The 20,243-nt window shown below is 49.9% G+C and overlaps 1 protein-coding gene and 1 long non-coding RNA gene across 2 annotated transcripts; one reads left to right on the top strand and one right to left on the bottom strand.

Annotated features, from left to right (window-relative positions):
- The first annotated feature begins 205 nt into the window (after window positions 1–205).
- Window positions 206–706, top strand: LOC127326832 (uncharacterized). The gene is made up of 3 exons (XR_011746952.1): window positions 206–288; window positions 383–511; window positions 588–706. It is a non-coding gene; the product is annotated as an uncharacterized lncRNA (long non-coding RNA).
- An 8,625-nt stretch (window positions 707–9,331) lies between these two features.
- LOC139832760 (uncharacterized) lies at window positions 9,332–11,247 on the bottom strand. Its single transcript, XM_071822600.1, has 2 exons — window positions 9,776–11,247; window positions 9,332–9,476 (listed from the first exon to the last, which is right to left on the bottom strand). The coding sequence occupies exons 1-2, from the start codon at window positions 11,245–11,247 to the stop codon at window positions 9,332–9,334; spliced, it is 1,617 nt and encodes a 538-aa protein (XP_071678701.1).
- Between the last annotated feature and the right edge of the window lie 8,996 nt (window positions 11,248–20,243).

Genomic DNA, 20,243 nt, shown 5'->3' on the forward strand with positions numbered 1-20,243 from the left:
GTGATCAAGCCGCAGAGGACCCTCACGCAGATCAGGTCTACCCTCACCGCCGGCGACCCACCGATCGCGCCTCCTCGACACCGTCGTACCGATGTAAGTTTTCTCATTTTCTTCTTCTTTCCAACATTCATTCCTGAATGGCTAAATTGACGATACTCCTTTTCTTGGAAATTGTAGGCTAACTTTGGGGCCGCCTACGCGGCCACTTATGAGAAGTATTTGACAGTTGTAGCAGACTGGGACCTCAAGAGAGCAGCTTGGGAAGAGTACCAGGAGGCGACGAGTCGTGTAAGTTCCAATCTTTTATGGTTCAAAGACATGACATGTCCCACCTCCCCTTTATTTTATTTCTGCAGCGCTTGAAATCTAAACTATCTTGCAGGCGCTCAGGACGTTCTTCCAGACTGGAGAGAGGATCGCACTTCCGGAAGAGGAGCCACCTAGGCCGGGGCCGACTCCACTGTGCCCATCGAGGGAAGCTTTCGCGGCCACATACTACGCACGGACTCCGGTAAGTCCTGTGCCTAACCAGTTGTCACCGCTTTCCTTTCCCATGTCTAAGATGCTAACTCTTGTCAAACATGTAGGGCACGGGAAGTTCGCGGAACCGACCCTCTCCTGGTTCGTCGCGCGAGGGCACACCGATGCACCCCGGCCGCCATTCTCCCGGTGCTTCAGGGTTTACTCCTGATGGCGATGGTTCAGGCCATGGTTCTACCTCGGTCTACCTCGACAAAGGCCGGACGCCTGAATTTACGAGTCAGGAACTTGGTTGGTTCCCCTGATCTTAGTTTCCATTAGCTAGGTGTCTAGCGGGTGTGCGTCGATCGTGTGTGTCATGTGTCGACGATGTATGATCATCGTGTGTGGTACACGTGTTGATGTGGCGTGCTACATATTTGTATGACGATGATGTTGTTGCTACATTTGATATGATGACGATGATGACTGTGTGCTGTGCTACATTTGTGATGCATTTCAATGTATATTACTGCTATTTTGTTGTGCTTGCTGTGCTGTGCGACAATTGGAGCGGGGAAAAACAAATGGCAGCGTCTGTGCCGACGGCAGCTCCTTGGCCGTGCCAAATGGTAGGGGCTGTGCCGACGGCTTGCCGTCGGCACAGAAGGGTGGCGCGCAGCAGCAGGGCAGGGCAGCTAGCGACGCGGCTGGGCTGATGGATCTAGGCCGACGGCTTTGCCGTCGGCACAGAAGGGTGGCGCGCAGCAGCGGGGTGACGCGTGGCAGCATCTGGCCGTCCGAGCATAGCTCCTGTGCCGACGGCCTGGCCGTCGGCACAGCACCCTTCCAGGTCTAACGGCCGTTAGCCGCTCCGCGGGCCCTCTCGGACTGTGCCGACGGTTACTGTGCCGACGGCGTCAGAGTCTGCGCCGAGGCAGCATTGTGCCGACGGCATTGTGCCGACGGCAGCCGTCGGCACATGCGTGGCCCGACGGCAGGTGCTGCTGTGCCGACGGCTGTAGGCCGTCGGCAGCTTGGCTGGTTCCCGTAGGGCGCTCCACCGTGTCCGCTTTGCCGCCGTATGCAGGTCGTGGCGAGCCGCAGTGATTTCCTCGCGACATGCGGCGCCACCTGCCTTGCCGTGGCTCATTTCCCCCTCCTACAACGATGATGATGGGAAGACGAAGCGCCTGTTCTGTCCCGAGGATGGCAAGGTCGTCCGCATCACGCTCCCGAGCAAGGCGTTTGGAAGGTTTTTCATGGGAGCTCAGGACAGCGGCTGGGTCGCCACTCTAGGGCCTAACTTGAGATTTGCAGTGGTGAACCTCTTCTCTGGCATCGAGGTGGCATTATCCGAGAAACAGAGGAGGGCCGTCTGCGCATGCCACGACGCCCTGTGCATCATCCAGAAGGTAGTCTTCTCGGAGCCTCCCACCTCGAGCGGCTGCATCCTTGCAGCCATCACCCACCAGTGCGGCATCGCGCTATGTAGAATCGGCTGTCCAGAAGGCGGGTAGACGACAAAACAATTTGGCGCAGCTAGGCTTGTGGACATCGCATTCTATAATGGAGAGCTCTATGGCCTCACAGCCAATGCAGACCTTATCAAGTTCGAAATAGATGTGAACATGCATGGTATGGCTGTTGTCACCGGTGACCCCCAATGGCTGTCCATCCGAAAATGTAGCGGCTCCTTAGGACATTCGCACTACACAAGTTATTTAACCGTGTTGATGTGGCGTGCTACATATTTGTATGACGATGATGTTGTTGCTACATTTGATATGATGACGATGATGACTGTGTGCTGTGCTACATTTGTGATGCATTTCAATGTATATTACTGCTATTTTGCTGTGCTTGCTGTGCTGTGCGACAATTGGAGCGGGGAAAAACAAATGGCAGCGTCTGTGCCGACGGCATAGCTCCTTGGCCGTGCCAAATGGTAGGGGCTGTGCCGACGGCGAAGGGTGGCGCGCAGCAGCGGGGCAGGGCAGCTAGCGACGCGGCTGGGCCGATGGATCTGGGCCGACGGCTTTGCCGTCGGCACAGAAGGGTGGCGCGCAGCAGCGGGGTGACACGTGGCAGCATCTGGCCGTCCGAGCACAGCTCCTGTGCCGACGGCCTAGCCGTCGGCACAGCACCCTTCCAGGTCTAACGGCCGTTAGCCGCTCCGCGGGCCCTCTCGGACTGTGCCGACGGTTACTGTGCCGACGGCGTCGTCACACCGTCGGGCTGGCATCTGTGCCGACGGCAAAGACTGTGCCGACGGCATCAGAGTCTGTGCCGAGGAAGCATTGTGCCGTCGGCACATGCGTGGCCCGACGGCAGGTGCTGCTGTGCCGACGGCTGCAGGCCGTCGGCAGCTTGGCTGGTTCCCGTAGTGCGCTCCACCGTGTCCGCTTCGCCGCCGTATGCAGGTCGTGGCGAGCCGCAGTGATTTCCTCGCGACATGCGGCGCCACCTGCCTTGCCGTGGCTCATTTCCCCCTCCTACAACGATGATGATGGGAAGACGAAGCGCCTGTTCTGTCCCGAGGATGGCAAGGTCGTCCGCATCACGCTCCCGAGCGAGGCGTTTGGAAGGTTTTTCATGGGAGCTCAGGACAGCGGCTGGGTCGCCACTCTAGGGCCTAACTTGAGATTTGCTGTGGTGAACCTCTTCTCTGGCATCGAGGTGGCATTATCCGAGAAACAGAGGAGGGCCGTCTGCGCATGCCACGACGCCCTGTGCATCATCCAGAAGGTAGTCTTCTCGGAGCCTCCCACCTCGAGCGGCTGCATCCTTGCAGCCATCACCCACCAGTGCGGCATCGCACTATGTAGAATCGGCTGTCCAGAAGGCGGGTAGACGACAAAACAATTTGGCGCGGCTAGGCTTGTGGACATCGCATTCTACAATGGAGAGCTCTATGGCCTCACAGCCAATGCAGACCTTATCAAGTTCGAAATAGATGTGAACATGCATGGTATGGCTGTTGTCACCGGTGACCCCCAATGGCTGTCCATCCGAAAATGTAGCGGCTCCTTAGGACATTCGCACTACATATTTCAGCTGCACGGCAAACTAACAATGGCGGTGCGAAATTATTTTTCATATGATCACAAGAAAGAGCGTTTTTTCAAGGTGTTCCAGCTTGCCGATGAATCAATGGCATGGTCACAGAATGTCTATAAGTGGGAGGAAGTAAGGAGCTTGAGTGACTACGCCTTGTTTGCAAAGGCGTTGTATGTGGCGGCGGAAGATCGCGGCTTGGTGCAAAGAAACTGCATCTATGCTGATGACGTGGTGTACCTGACGAGCTTGGACAGCCATGGTAACCGCGTATATGACATGCAACATGAAAGCGACAGCAGTGGCCTACCTGCTATCAAGTCAGTAGGAAGCCACGTAGTGGGTGGGTCCTCCAGGTGGAATGTGGGTGCTGCCTCCAAATTTTTAGCCGGCCAGGAGTGGTCTATAATTTTGTTTCTACAAGCAATCTGAATCATCCATTTAATTATTATCATACGACTCGCGCTTTTAGTTTGAACTTTGCGAAATCAGATTTAGATGCACACTAGTTTTCATAATCAAACAATATTACTCATTGCCCATTACATATACTTTATATGTTGCGGTTCTTATTCTCCCGAGACGTGTGTTTCTTTCTTCTTTCAGTTTCCATTAAAAGACTGATGCTCAAATTCTCGCCCTGCATTTTTCTCGATCTTGGCTCTCACCACGCCACCATTCTAACAGCCGTGAGTTTGTAGGCGGTTTCTTGTAAAGCTAAAGAATTGAATGTCCATTGCATTGCATTCCCACTTGGCAGAGGAGAATTTTTTTTTCACCTTTTATTTTGCTCCTAAAGTGAATATAAAAATAAAGAAAAGATGATATTCATGTTTGGCGACTAGGGAACATAATATTATGAATTGTTTTACAAAATAAGTAAATTTGGGAAACAAATTACAATTGCAAACATCATCAAAAGTTCAAAAAATTTAGAAAATTACCTAAACAACAGAAATGAACTACTAGTGTTAACTTGTCAAAATATTTCATCTATAGTCATTTGAACACCTTCGGTAACAGGTCGTCAACTCAGGCCGCGGCGACAAGGAAGTAGAAGTCATGTCCGTCGTCTTGTAGATCACTGGGCCGGTAGTTGTCGGAGAAATTTCCCACAATAGTGAAAAGGGGTGGCGTACGTATGGTGATCCAAGAGCTTAGCACACTGATAAGATTTATACAGGTTCAAGCTCAAGGAAACATCGTCCGGTAAAAACCCTACTCCTTTTTTAGGTGAATTCTATTTCGTATGCTCTGGTTTTGATGTTTTCATAGGTTTTGAATGTGCCGAGTCATATTTATGATGCTGAGTTGTGCCTCCTGGGTGGCCCCCCCCCCCCCCCCCCCCCACCCCCACTATATTCACGGACAAGGTAAGGTTACAAGGTGCTCGGGTAGGCATACAAGTGGAAGTCTAGTCACGTATAAACTATCTAGTTTGTTCTGGGTTTATGTCTACACTTACCTTTTACTCAAGATTTTCCTTGCTCTCCGTGCTCCAACTGAACTTTGTTTCGTCGGGCCAACCCAGTCCGTACCGATGGGCCAGTCTTTACCTTCTTTTACATACCCTATGTTCAAACTAGCCCCCAAGTGCTTCTCCATTTGGCCGCATCTCCCCCAAGTGCTTCTCCATTTGGCCGCATCTTTGTCTTGGTGATTTGTCCGCTAGATTCGAGTGCATCTAGGCCTTCTCCTGAGTGGAAAACACATATGAGTGACTCTTTGAAAGATTGAGATGGGAAGAATACATGGGGGAGGTGAATTGTAGTTTGTGAAAAATAATTCAAATGGAAACCAAGGGAGGTAACCGGCAGGAGAGGATGGAAAAAGGAAACCACCGGCACCCCAAAAGGGATAGAAGGAAAAGGATAAAAGAAAGGCAACCGATAAGCGGAGCCCCACAGAAGCTGAGAGCGCAACGAAATAATATAATCAGCCGGTGACGTAGGAGAACAAACAGGAGGAAAACATACAGAAACATGGCAAGCCCGCAGAATCAAAATCATGACCAGAACCCCTACAAAAGAAATGCCATGCCCATAAAACCGGACGTGTGGCGACACCGCAGAAACAGTCGAGAGAGAAAATCGATTGAACAATTTCCAAATTGCTAATAAAGCGTCATTCTCGCTCTCATTGTTAATAGGATTAATTGAGTGTTGTTAAGAAAGAGGCACTAGTTAAAGAATCCGTTCTTCTTACGTTGGTCACACGATGAACAATTGGATGTTGACGGACCATGCACCTTGAAAACAGTGACCTCTGATAGCTATGCAGATAGGGTCATTTCCGATATGTTGTGTTTTTTTTCGAAATGGTGCCCATTTGTTGCGTGTGTGTGCACAAAAAAATCACCATGCAAATTTAGCACACATTCTATATGAATCCATAAGGACACACTAGAGAAAAATGTGATCGCACTTTGAAGAGGCCTACCAACATAACCTTTTAAGTGCAGGCTTTATGCTCCGCCACAAAACCGCCACGTCGGTGACTCGACGCCGCCTGCTACTACCATGAATATTCCCTTGTGTACCATAATAAATGATGCGATAACCATAACTCCGTGCCAAATATGATAAAGAGTTGTCTGATTGACTTCAGTTGGAGTCAAACATCACCAAGAATGGCTACATCGACGCTGACCAATACTGGAGAAATTAAAGGAGGCATCATTAAGCAAACTGAGGAAGGTGATCGATGCTTTGGGTGAGCGAATGCAGGATCTTCCTGTTGGTGATTGAGAGAAGCGATGGCCCTGTTGAGGGGCTCGGTTACCTGCTTATGGCCGATGGAAGAGCTCCATCGATGGCAGTTACAGGGGGAGGAAAGGAAGCGGTGGTGTACTAACACCATCCGGTTCAGTTCCTAAAAGAAACAAATAGATCGACAAACATAAAAGCTCTTGACACTTGCTGCTTCTATCACGATCGGGCGGAGTGGGCACGTGTGGCAACACGAGAATGCATGAAGCTCAATCAGGAAGAAGATGTGTACAGTTTCCTGACGATAGAGGAAGAAACAAAATTTCTTTATCGCTAGCGCCGTTTTCATGCACTCTATCGGCTACGTCGACTCGGTCACTACGATTCAGACAGCACATTCAGCCGGCGCGCCGGACAATGACGATGCAGTCGGAAGTGTAGAAGAAACTGTAATATTTAGACGGGCTGGACGCGGAGAGTGAGTGAGAGGCCCGATACGGCCCATCCATCGATCGGGCAGGCACGAGGAAAGCGCGTGCGTGCGTGCCATGCTTCTCTGGGTTGTTGAACCCTACTTGCCATCCCATGCATCTCCATTCCCGCTCCTTCCTTGTTTCCATATCTGGTCGCTCCTCGCACTCTCTCCGGCCGCATCCATTCCACCGCAGATCCAATTGGCCGCACCCTCGCGCCGCCACCACACCTAATCCTTTTGCACCCACGCCGCCGGCTTCCCCATCCCCATGGACAGGAAGGAGATCATGGACGACTCATCCACCAACAGCCGCCGGCTCCTCCCGCCGCTCTACCCCTACGCCCGCACCACCACCGTTCCCCCGCGAGGCAGCAGCTCAGCCCACCAACTCTACTCGCGTCCTCACCCGTACCAGCAAAACCCGGCCGCCGCCGCCGCCCATTTCTCGTCCCAGGTAAGCCCCGGAACCAGAGCTTACCAGCTGCCACCGTTGCCGCTGTCTTACACGGCGCACGCGTCGTCCGGCGGTGGCGGCGGCGCCGGCGCCAGCGTCGCGTATGGATCCGGGTGCGCAGCTGCTGGCTCGTCCTCCAACCAGCTGCCACCGTCTTACGCGACGCACGCGTCGGCCGGCGGCGCCAACCTCGACCACACCATGTCACGCGGTATCGCGTATGGATCCGGGTGCGCAGCTGCCGGCTCGTCCTCCTACCAGTGGCCACCGTCGCTGCTGCCTCAAATCCAATCTTCGGACGGCCGCAGCGTCGTGGACGGAGGAAGCGCCGCCTGTGACGCGTCGCAGCAGGTTGCCCTCCTCGGAGTCGGATCCTCCTCATACCAGACGCCACCGCCGTCGGCGCCGGCGCTGGATCCCGCTGGCATGTTGGGCGGTAGCGGTAGGAGCAGCACCGGTACCACCTTCCATTCCTCGCTCGACACCGCTCTGCAGGCTGACGCTAGCGCGGTGGGCCTGCTGCCACCGTTGAGTTCTTTCAACAACAACCTGCTGGCGTCCTTGTCGCCCTCGCCCACGCCGCTTTTGACGGAGGGCGCCGCCAGTGCGGGGTTGACGCAGGAGAAGTACAATCTTCCACCCTTGCCCCCCTCCCTCGGCGGCCCACCACTTCTGCACACGGCCTCCGGCAGCAACGTCGCCCAGTATGTGGACATAGATGGCCTGTGCGGCGGTCTCAACAACTCCGGCAGCCACTGCCCACCGCTCGCATCGCCGAGCTTGCCACTCCCGGTCCCGGTCGCGGCTCCTGCCAACGCTTTGGTGAACTGGAGCTCATGGGATACGTCCCAGCTGCTGGCGAACAGTACCATTCCCAACGGCAGCAGCTCATCAATGTGGATGCCCCAGCTGTTGGCCCTAGACCCGGCAGTACTCTCGCCGATCTGATACCAAACACAGCCCCTGCCGCCGAGTGCTTTCCGACGACGCTGACGATGAGCTTCCGGCGAGATGTCACACACGTACGCGAATACTTTCTTTCCGCTGATACCAATTGTTGGCCCTAGACTCGGCATTGCTTTCGCCGTTCCTCGTGGCACCCATGTTACCGACTTTACCTTCGCCGGCTTCTCCTGAGCTTCACGCCGACAGTCCTTGTCCGCGTCTTCAGTCTTCACCGGTTCCTTGATGAACAAACATTGCTTCGTGTGCTTCATCTTCACCGGATTATTTACCATCCGAAGTTCCTTCTTCGAATAGTAGTTCAACACGCGTCGCATGCGTGCTCGTGTCGGTCGTAGTCGTCTCGTCTCCAGTGTAAGTAGAGATAGCACGACATACTCTTCTGCGCCCGACGTCGCACTTGTTTCTTCACTTGCGGATCCTTCACTTGCTAGCTGAGGACCCACGTCGCTTCTTCGCGACTCACCTTTGTAATCTCGTCGAAGTACTTCCTCCCCGAGATTCAAAGGAACATGCATAGCTAGCTCCTTACCTGATGGATGCGATTCTTGCCGATGGTTTTGGCTATAATGCACCCCCGTACAAGCTAGCTCGTGCATAGCTAGACCCATTAGCTCTAGACATACATAACGTGTATGCCTTTTTCTTGCTAGGATGTCAACTTCCATCCCGTGTGGCGCAACCTGAGCTGGGATTGCTCTCTCTTCTAGCCCGGTCAGAGCAGCAACATGGCTGTTCCAATCGTGCCTACTTTCTGAGCTGGTGAGCCCTCCTTCTTGGACCTTCGATGAAGCTCCTCCTAAGCTACGTACTGGTTTTTCAGGCAACACTTGTGCCCAATCTCCATACGAAGCATCTTCTTTGCCTTCAGGTAAAGCTCCCGTCACTCCATGCGGCTCTCCTGTTGGCATTTTTTCTGGACTGAGCATGGCACTTCCTGACATGCCACTTCTTTCTGGTCCGTCACCAAGCGCCCCTCCTGGGTCTTGGTCTCGTGGTATAGCTCCAGCCCGAGCTGGGCTACTGCTCCCTTCAGGTCCGCAAGCCTCGAGGCCGCGCCTAGCACTTGCCCAAGCTGTGCTCCAGTGCAACTCTGCTGCTGGCCATCGGGACGATGTCCTGCTCCCTGGGCTCCCGCGCGGGATGTCTCTCGGCCGCGCCCCTGTCAAGCTCCCAGGCTGAGAGGTGCCAGCTCCTTCTGGCCGAGATGGCCTCCTACTGCTGCCGCTTCCTGGCCAAGCGTTGGACGCGCTCCCGTCCGCGCGTGGACTGGCCGCTGGCCACCAGACGCCTGAACTTGGCGTGGTCGTAGGAATCGACGAAACTTCTGAACCTGTAACGTTTCCTTCCGTACAAGTTCCTGTACCTCGATCATCTGCATGCTCAGAATTACTGTTACAGACAACAGTAAAAATCTCATCCGGTTCCGTGGAGTTCCAAATCCATGATAAGTCTTCCTCAAAGACTACGTCACGCGCAACAATCACCTTCTTGGTTGAGGGATTGCACAAACGGTACGCTTTCGAGCCTTCTTCATAGCCAGTCATGATCAATGGAGTACTCCTATCCGCCAAGTTTCCTTTATGGCCGGACACCGTCTTGACATGCGCCACACACCCGAAAGTGCGAAGATGATCAACCGAGGGCTTTCGTCCATACCATGCTTCGTACGGAGTCCCACCAACCATACTCCTAGTTGGCGCCCTGTTCAGCAAGTAGACAGCCGTGTTGACTGCCTCACCCCAGAACTTTCCTGGCAGGCCTTTGCTCTCCATCATGCTCCGTGCCATGGCCACCACCTTATGCTTCAATTCACCACCCCGATCTATGCGTAGGGACTTTTTCACCCTCGCCTTGACCTCTCCAGCTTCCTCGATCTTCTCGAATGCTTGTATAGCTTGATCCTTACTTTTCAGCAACACAATCCACATGTATTGGCTGTGATCATCCACCACAAGCATGAAGTACTCATTACCGGACGGGGTTGCGGGTGAAATTGGACCGCATATATCGCCATGAACGAGCTCCAAAGCTTCACTTGCCTCATCCGTGGTTTCACGTGGAAACGGGGAACTCCGTTGCTTCTCGACGACAGCTTCGTCGCATAGCTTTTCCACGTGATCCACACACGGTAGACCGTGATCCATCACAATCTCCGTAGCCGGTGATGGAGGAGGTAGCTCCTCCTCGTACTTCTGCTCGCATACTTCGAGCATCAGCATCAACGGTCCATCATCTCCTTCCTGGGCGATGAGAGCCCTTTCCTTCGGCTTCGGTGGTTTCCGGCAATCAACCTTGAAGTGACCGAGCTTGCCGCAGTTATGACATCTTACTTTCTTGATGTCAAACTTCCTCCTCGGTGGAGCGTTGTCCTCGTCCTCCCCTGCGATGTACTTTTTCGCTGGGCGAGAAACTTCTTCATCACTTCTTCTGCTAGATGCCTTATCGCCCTTCTCTTTGGCGACCACCGACTCGCATTGGGCACGGGTAAGCATCACGTGCTCTTCCGGTACCACATCACCATAGGTGATCTTCATCCGCTCGTCATGAGCCTTGAACCGTCCAACTAGATCATCCATCGTGAGAGTCTTGAGATCAACGCATTGCTCGATCGCCGAAACAACGGACAAGTAACGCGGCGGCGCCGCGCGAAGGAAACGTCTTACGATCGAGATCTCCTCGAGCTTCTCGTCGAGCGCGCGAATCCTATTGACCAATGTGGCGACTCTCGAAGCGAAGGCGTCCACAGTCTCATCTTCTCCCATCTCCAGATTCTCGTACTTCTTCTGCAAGGTTTGTAGGGTCGCCTCGCGGACGCGCTCGTGACCAAGATTCAGCGTCTTGATCGTCTCCCACGCCTCCTTTGCAGATTTCTTCGAGATCAGGTGCTGCTTCACGTCCATCGGCATCACCGAGCAGATGGCCGTGAGTGCTTGTCGGTCCTTGCGGTACTTCGGCGCGCCCTTCATGAACTCGTCGCCGCCCGGATCAACAGCCTCCCAGACTTCGTTGGACTCGAGCGTCCACATCATCGTGGTCGCCCACACCGTGTAGTTGTCGCGGATGTACTGCGGATACTGCGTCGACACCGGCGCCGCGGCGCCGGAAGACTCGCCCACTTCCTTCGTCATGACCTCCCGTTACTAGGAGATCCTCCACGAGGCTCTGATACCAATTGTTGGCCCTAGACCCGGCAGTACTCTCGCCGATCTGATACCAAACACAGCCCCTGCCGCCGAGTGCTTTCCGACGACGCTGACGATGAGCTTCCGGCGAGATGTCACACACGTACGCGAATACTTTCTTTCCGCCGCGATGCACACGTTCCGCCAAGCTGAACCTAGCTAGCTCGATCTTCCTTTGAATCAGCTAGCTACTAGCTAGCTACTTCACGTAGCGCAGCAAAACAATTTAGCCAAAGGGCCGTCTCGGCCCTTTTCTTTGTATTGAATCTCAACTCACGGTGGTTTACACGTTCAGGTTACAAGCATATAAATAGCACATCTAGCTAGCTAAACCAAACCTAGTCGGTGACTAACTCTAGTACTACTCGGTTACATCATGTATACTCTGAACCGTGCAACACACGTAGTGTTCCTACCCGGAACATGTACGTATACATACTCGTATACGGAGACGTACGACATCGTGCCGGACTCGGAGTGCTTATTCCTAACACCAGCCCTACCCAGCTGTGACACCATCCAACTCGCTCCCTGCCCCTCAACTCCCTCAACCTAACATGGGAGTGAAGGAAGAAGCTGTGGGATCGAGCTCGCAAACGCCGCGGCTGGGGAAGAACACTGTCACCACCGGCGCCGGATCATCGGCGTCGATGCCCCAGCCGACCCACTCCTCTGCCATGGTTGCTGGAAGCAAGAAGAAGAAGCTGTCATCTTCAGGTGCACCTGCAGGTAGCGGCATCCACTCCAAGGATCATAACGGTGATCCAATGTTCAACCAGGATGACATTCACAAGATCTTGGCCGACAAGGGCCTCAAAGACATTGTGGAGGAAGATCCTAAGAGAGTCCGAGGGTAATATTTTTTTTTATTATATACCATTATATTTTGTCCGTCTTAATTTCCCCTTTCAGTTACAAATTTTTTTTTTGTTTGTTCTTGAATAAAACCTCAGTACGTCCTGCCGGCCTGCATTGTACTAGCTAATTGAACATTTCTTGTTGATTTTCAGCATCCTCAATAACCGGAGAAATTCAAATAAGTCTTCCAAGAAGAGGAAGGCCTACTTGTCCAACCTTGAGCATAAGGTCGACCTACTGCAGCAGCAGAAAAATTCACTGTCTGCAGAAGTGATTTCACTACAGGTTTGAGTTGATCTCTCAGGACGGGATTGATTGTTTGAGCATTTGTTTTTGGCTCAGTTTTAAGCATGCCATTTGGCTCGGTCCACGTACTTAGAATTACTTTAGAATCTTAGTTATTTTCTGGTCGTCGACACTCATGTCAATCAAGGTCTTCTATTATTTTGTGTACTTGCACAAATACGATTGTTTTGATTGCAAACAAGACTTACAAGCTCTAGACCTTACAAGTAGATTGTTTTTAGTTGAATGAAAACAAGAACAGCCCAATGTTTACAGCACAAAGCTATCTTTTACAGGAAGAAAGCCCAATGGTAACACTAAATACTAAGAAACCTATCACTACCACGCGCGCCTTCCAAGCTGGACATGAAATATCCGGTAATACACGCTTGACCTTGGAGCTTGCCGCCAAGCTCCATCCGTTCCCTGTGCTAGCTACACCTTCTGCATAAGAGAATGAACTTTCTTTTTGTCAAAAAAAAACTATGTCATTAACTTTTGCTTTGAACTTTCTTTGCATCAAAAACAATACTGTATGCGTTTTTTTGCTTAGCCCAATGGACATGTACATGTGTCCCGTCCAAAATAAGTGATCTTAAAGTCGTGTCCGCCACTCATCCATAATCCTGAAAAATTGGCAAATTAATATTGGAACATGTGTATACAGAGAGCCATGACATACATGTCAAAGCACGGTAAAAATATCAGTACGTGGCTACATCGTGTCATGTTGAAATACAAGCTACAACTTGTGGTACCCATCCACTCTTCACCAAAAAAAAAAAATAGTGACATGACCCCTCTGTAGAGGAACCAAAGGAACCAAAGGGACACTTTGATCTTTAGGGGACCACAGGGACCCGGATGGGGTCGCAGGTGGTGATGTGGTGGTGGAGCATTCGCGCGCAGTGCCGCTGTGATGCATAGATGCTAGCTCGGTGGAGGAAGACTGATGCCCACAGAATGTCCGCGCCTGATCCGAGGATGATTTTGAAGCAGAAACTGCAGGAGAATCAGCATGGGGAATAGTACAGGAGAAAATACTATGAGTACCTGGTGCTTCTCTGGATTCTACATTTTCACTCAAATTTTCTTCAGAATTTTCACTTGGCATTGCACTTGCCCCTTGGTTGTTAACTTGTTATCTTCTGAGTACTTAACATGTTCATGTGGAGGATTAGTAGCAATGGGCACAATAAACATGGAATTATCAACATGATCCTCCTCATTATTTGATGTGAGAGATGTAGGTGAAGCTAAAAGAAGATAGGATTAAGATGGGCAAATAGAAAAAAAAGTCTTATCGAAGACTACATCACGGGAGATGTAAACACAACCAGCGGTCACATCTAGACATTTAAACCCTTTGTGGAGAGTTCTATAACCGAAGGAGACACATTGTTTTGAATGAAAAGAAAGTTTGTCAGTGTTATAAGGTCGAAGGTTAGGCCATCAAGCACACCCAAATATACGAAGTGACTCATAGTTTGGTTTAACACCAAGAAGTTTTTCTATAGGAGTCATGAGATTTAACACTTTTGTAGGGAGTAAATTAATAAGAAAAGTGGATGTGAGAAAGGCTTCATCGCAAAATTTGAGTACCATAGATGCGTTGGCGAGTAATGCAAGACCAACTTCTACAATGTGATGATATTTTCGTTTAGCCAACCCATTTTGTTGATGGGCATATGGACAGGAAACATGATGAGTTATGCCAACTATTTGGAAGAAACTGTTGAGTTTTTCATATTCTCCACCCCAATCAGTTTTCATAATGATAATCTTTCGATTACATTTTTTTCAACAAGTTTCAGAAAATTAAGAAAGACTTAATAAACTTCAGATCGTTTTTAAGCAATATTTATAAATGAATTTGCTAAAATTATCAATAAAGTAGGAAACACGTCCACTAAAAACCCTACTCATTTTTTAGGTGAATTCTATTTTGTATGCTCTAGTTTTTATGTTTTTGTACATTTTGAATATGCCGAGTCATATATATGATGTTCAGGTGTGCCTTCGGGGTGTTCCGCAAGCCCCAGCTACCCTATATTCACGAACAACGTAAGGTTACTAGGTTCTCTAGTAGGCATTCATGTAGGAAGTATAATCGCGTATAAATTAGCTAGTTTGTTCTGGGTTTATGTCTATGCTTAACTTTTATTCAAGATTTTCCTTGATCTCCACGCTCCAACTTAACTTTGTTTCATCGTGTCGGCCTACTCCATTCTGATGGGTCTGTCTTTACCTTCTTTTACATACCATATGTTCAAACTAGCCCCAAATGTTTTTCCATTTAGCCGCATCTTTATCTTGGTGATTTGTTTTCTTGATTAATTTGAGTGCATCTAGGCGTTCCCCTGAGTGGAAAACACATATGAGTGGCTATTTTAAAGACTGAGATGGGAAGAATAAACGGGGAGGTGAATTGGAGTTTGTGAAAAATAATTCAAATGGAAACTAAGGGAGGTAACCGACATGAGAGGATGGAAAAGGGAAACAACCGGCACCCAAAAAGGGATAGAAGGAAAAAGGATAAAAGAAAGGCAACTTGTAAACGGCGCTCAACAAATGCTCCACAAAAGCTGAGAGCGCAACGAAAAATAGAATCAGCCCGTAACGTAGGAGAACAAATAGGAGGAAAACATACAGAAACACGGCAAGCCCGCATAATCAAAAGCATGACCAGAACCCCTACAAAAGAACCGCCATGATCAGAATACTAGGAGTGTGGTGACACCGCAGAAACAGTCGAGAGATAAAACCGATTGCATAATTTCCAAATTGCTAATAAAGCGTCATTCTCACTCTCTTTGTTAGTACTAGGATTAATTGAGTGTTGTTAAGAAAGAGGCACTAGTTAAAGAATCCGTTCTTCTTACGTTGGTCACATGATGAACAATTGGATGTTGACGGCCATACACCTTGAAAACAGTGACCTCTGCTAGCTATGTAGATAGGGTCATTGCCGATATGTTGTGTTGTTTTTTCGAAATGGTGTCCATATATTGTGTGTGTGCACATAAAAATCACCATGAAAATTTAGCACACATTATATATGAATCCACGAGGACACACTAGAGAAAAAAATGTGATGGCACTTTGAAGAGTCCTACCAACATAACCTTTTAAGTACGGGCTTGATGCTCCGCCACAAAACCGCCACGTCGGTGACTCGACACCGCCTGCTACTACCATGAATATTCCCTTGTGTACCATAATAAATGATGATGTGATAACCATAATTTCGTGCCAAATATGATAAAGAGTTGTCTGATTAACTTCAGTTGCAGTCAAACATCACCAAGAATAGCTACATCGACGCTAACGAATATTGGAGAAATTAAAGAAGGCGTCATTAAGCAAACCGAGGAAGGTGATGGATGCTTTGGGCGAGCGAATGCAGGATCTTCCTGTTGGTGATTGAGAGAAGCGATGCCCCTGTTGAGGGGCTCGGTTACGTGTTTATAGCCGATGGAAGAGCCATGTCGATGGCAGTTACAGGGAGAGGAAAGGAAGCGGTGGTGTACTAACACCATCCGGTTCAGCTCCTAAAAGAAACAAAGAGATCGATAAACATAAAAAAGCTCTTGACACTTCCTACCTTTATCTCGATCGGACGGAGTGGGCACGTGTGGCAACATGAGAATGCATGAAGCTCAATCAGGAAGAAGATGTGTACACTTTCTTGACGATAGAGGAAACCAAACAAAAAGAATTCAGCTAGCGCCGTTTTCATGTGCTCTATCGGCTACGTCGACTTGGTCACTAGGATTCAGACAGCTGACAGCACATTCGGCCGGCGCGCCGGACAATGAGGATGCAGTCGAAAGTGTAGAAACTGTAATATTTGGACGGGCTGGACACGGAGAGTGAGTGAGAGGCCCGATACGTACGGCCCATCCATCGATCGGAAAGCGCACGTGCGTGCTTCTCTCTCTGGGTTGTTGAACCCTACTTCCCATGCATCTCCATTCCCGCTCCTTCTTTCCATATCTGGTCGCTCCTCGCACTCTCTCCGCCACCGACCGCAGATCCAATTGCCCGCACCCTCGCGCCGCCACCATAATCATCCTTTTGCACCCTCGCGCGCGCCGCCGGCTTCCCCATCCCCATGGACAGGAGGGAGATCATGGACGACTCATCCACGGGCAGCCGCCGGCTCCTCCCGCCGCTCTACCCCTACTCCGCCCGAACCACCACCAACCTTCTCCCGCGAGGCAGCACCTCCGCACACCAACTCTACTCGCGTCCTCACCTGTACCAGCAAAACCCGGCCGCCGCCGCCGCCCATTTCTCGTCCCAGGTAAGCCCCGCAACCAGAGCTTACCAGCTGCCACCGTCTTACACGGCGCACGCGTCGTCCAGCGGTGGCGGCGGCGCCGGCGCCAGCGTCGCGTATGGATCCGGGTGCGCAGCTGCTAGCTCGTCCTCCTACCAGCTGCCACCGTCTTACGCGTCGGCCGGCGGCGCCAGCATCGACCACACCATGCCACGCGGTATCGCCTCTGGATCCGGGTGCGCACCTGCCGGCTCGTCCTCCTACCGGTGGCCACCGTCGCTGCTGCCTCAAATCCAATCTTCGGACGGCCGCAGCGTCGTGGACGGAGGAAGCGCCGCCTGTGACGCGTCGCACCAGGTTGCCCTCCTCGGAGTCGGATCCTCCTCATACCAGACGCCACCGCCGTCGGCGCCGGCGCTGGATCCCGCTGGCATGTTGGGCGGGGGACTTGGAGGTGGCGGTAGCAGCAGCACCACCATGCCAGGCCACGGCACCTTCCATTCCTCGCTCCACACGGGTATGCAGGCTGAGGCTAGCATGGTGCCACCGTTGAGTTCTTTGAACAACAACCTGATGCCGTCCTTGTCGCCCTCGCCCTCGCCCACGCCGCTTTTGACGGACCGCGCCGCCACTGCGGGGTTGACGACGCAGGAGAAGTACAATCTTCCACCCTTGCCCCCCTCCCTCGGCGGCCCACCACTTCTGCACACGGCCCCCGGCAGCAACGTCGACCAGTTTGTGGACCTCGATGGCCTGTGCAGCGGTCTCAACAACTCCGGCAGCCCCTGCCCACCGCTCGCATCGCCCAACTTGCCACTCCAGGTCCCGGTCGCTGCTCCTGCCAACGCTTTGGTGAACTGGAGCTCATGGGATACGTCCCAGCTGCTGGCGAACAGTACCATTCCCAGCGGCAGCAACTCATCAATGTGGATGCCCCAGCCCTACCCAGCTGTGACACCATCCAACTCGCTCCCTGCCCCTCAACTCCCTCAACCTAACAATGGAGTGAAGGAAGAAGCTGTGGGATCGAGCTCGCATCCGTCGCGGCTGCAGGGGAAGAACGCCGTCACCACCGGCGCCGGCTCATCGGCGTCGACACCCCAGCCGACCCACTCCTCTGCCATGGTTGCTGGAAGCAAGAAGAAGAAGAAGCTGTCGTCGTCTTCAGGTGCACCAGGTAGCGGCATCTACTCCAAGAATCATAACGGTGATCCAATGTTCAACCAGGATGACATTATCAAGATCTTGGCCGACAAGCGCCTCAAAGACCTTGTGGAGGAAGAACCTAAGACGGTCCGAGGGTAATATTTTTTTATTATTATTATATACCGTTATTAGTTTGTCCGTCTTAATTTCCCCTATCTGTTATGATCGACGATGATCATCACAAAAAAAAAAAAATCTCTTCCTGAATAAAACCTCAGTGTACGTCCTGCAGTGTACTAATTGAACATTTCTTGTTGATTTTCAGCATCCTCAATAACCGGAGAAATTCAAGTAAGTCTTCCAAGAAGAGGAAGGCCTACTTGTTCAACCTTGAGCATAAGGTCCACCTACTGCAGCAGCAGAAAAACTCACTGTCTGAACAAGTGATTACACTACAGGTTTGAGTTCATCTCTCAGGACAGGATTGATTGTTAATTTAAGCATTTGTTTTTGGCTCAGTTTTAATCATACCATTTGGCTCGATCGGTCCACTTAGAATTACTTTAGAATCTCAGTTATTTTCTGGTCGTCGACACTCATGTCAATCAAGGTCTTCTATTATTTCGTGTACTTGCACAAACACGATTGTTTTTATTGTAAACAAAGACTTACAAAATCTCTAAAGCTTACAAGTAGTTGTTTTTAGTTGAACGAGAACAAGAACAGCCCAATGTTTACAGCACAAAGCTATCTTTAATTTTACAGGAAGAAAGCCCAATGATAACACTAAATACTAAGAAACCTATCACTACGACGTGCGCCGTCCAAACTGGACATGAAATATCCGGTAGTACGCTTACCTTGGAGCTTGGCGCCAAGCTCCATCCGTTCCCTGTGCTAGCTACACCTTCTGCATAGGAGAATGAACTTTCTTTTTGTCAAAAAAAAACTGTGTCATTAACTTCTGCTTTGAACTTTCTTTGCATCAAAAACAATACTGTATTCGTTTTTTTGCTTAGCCCAATGGACATGTACATGTGTCCCGTCCAAAATAAGTGATCTTAAAGTCGTGTCCGCCACTCATTCATAATCCTGAAAAATTGGCAAATTAATATTGGAACATGTGTATACAGAGAGCCATGACATATATGTCAAAGCACGGTAAAAATATCAGTACGTGGCTACATCGTGTCATGTTGAAATACAAGCTACAACTCGTGTTACCCATCCACTCTTCACCAAAAAATAATTAGTGAGATGACCCCTCTGTAGAGAGGAACCAAAGGGACACTTTGATCTTTAGTGGTAGTTTAAGATGTCATATATTGTTCACCTAATCCAAACCCGCTAAACCAAGTTATCGAAATAAAACATTCAAACTTGTCACACACTTGTGTTAGCTGAACCTCTACTACCTTGATGACAATAGGGTTGCATCATTTGAAAATTCACTTTTTTAAGGGCATTGGCTACCTTAGCATACTTGCATCATACAGTATTGAAAAAGACCGAAATGGATTTATCCCCCCCAGCTACTTATAGTTATAGTATCCTTGAAAAATCTCCTTAATTGTCATGTGATAAATTAAATTTTATGCATTGTGCTTAATATTTGTTGTTGACTTGTTTGTTTGCAGAGTACAACCATTTCGCTTATAGCTGAAAAAAATGAGATGACCACCAAGCTACATGTATTCGAGCAACAAGCACAACTGGCGAATGGTATGATATTATATTATCCTACATCTGATCAATAATTTTTTATTAGTTTATTTTATTTCTTGTATTGGACAATGAAAGATTGTCAACTATATATCAACTAGAGGGGGTGCCGAAAGTTCGAAAAATTCATATCATCCACCAATTCATAAGTCTTTTTAATATTCATGTGCTATATATCACTTCCATTTGTAAGAACTATAAACTATTTGTTATTTGCATTCATGTGTAGTTGTCATTCTTACTATATTACTTTCTCAGCATGGATTTCCACAACTACAAAAATCTGCATAATAAAATCTGTAGTTGTGGAAAGTAATGTATTGTATGAGTCGAATTATGCTAGCAAGCATTCTAATTTCATGTTCCACACGCACTAGCTATTTTCTCCATGTTTACCATGTGAGTTCGTTTATTATTTATCAAACTAAATTGTATATTAAGGTTTACTTAGTTTATTCATTAACCGAAATACTTCTATTGCTTGTGTATACAGCTCAGAATGAAGCACTAAAGGCTGAAATCCATCGGCTCAAACTTGCTGCTGGTGAGACTATGGGCTCTCACGTGACAAGCAATTCATACCAAGGAACGAGCTCTCAAATGATGCAATAGGAGCAGCAACAAATACATGATCATCAACTAGCAAAGT

This window comes from Lolium perenne, chromosome 6, assembly GCF_019359855.2.
Source record: "Lolium perenne isolate Kyuss_39 chromosome 6, Kyuss_2.0, whole genome shotgun sequence".
Classification (NCBI taxonomy): Eukaryota; Viridiplantae; Streptophyta; class Magnoliopsida; order Poales; family Poaceae; genus Lolium; species Lolium perenne.

Coding starts and splice junctions, on each gene's coding strand:
- LOC139832760 (XM_071822600.1), bottom strand. CDS start 11,247: ATGACGAAGGAAGTGGGCGAGTCTTCCGGCGCCGCGGCGCCGGTGTCG. Junction 9,477..9,775: donor GGGACTCCGTACGAAGCATG/GTATGGACGAAA, acceptor ATCGAGGTACAG/GAACTTGTACGGAAGGAAAC.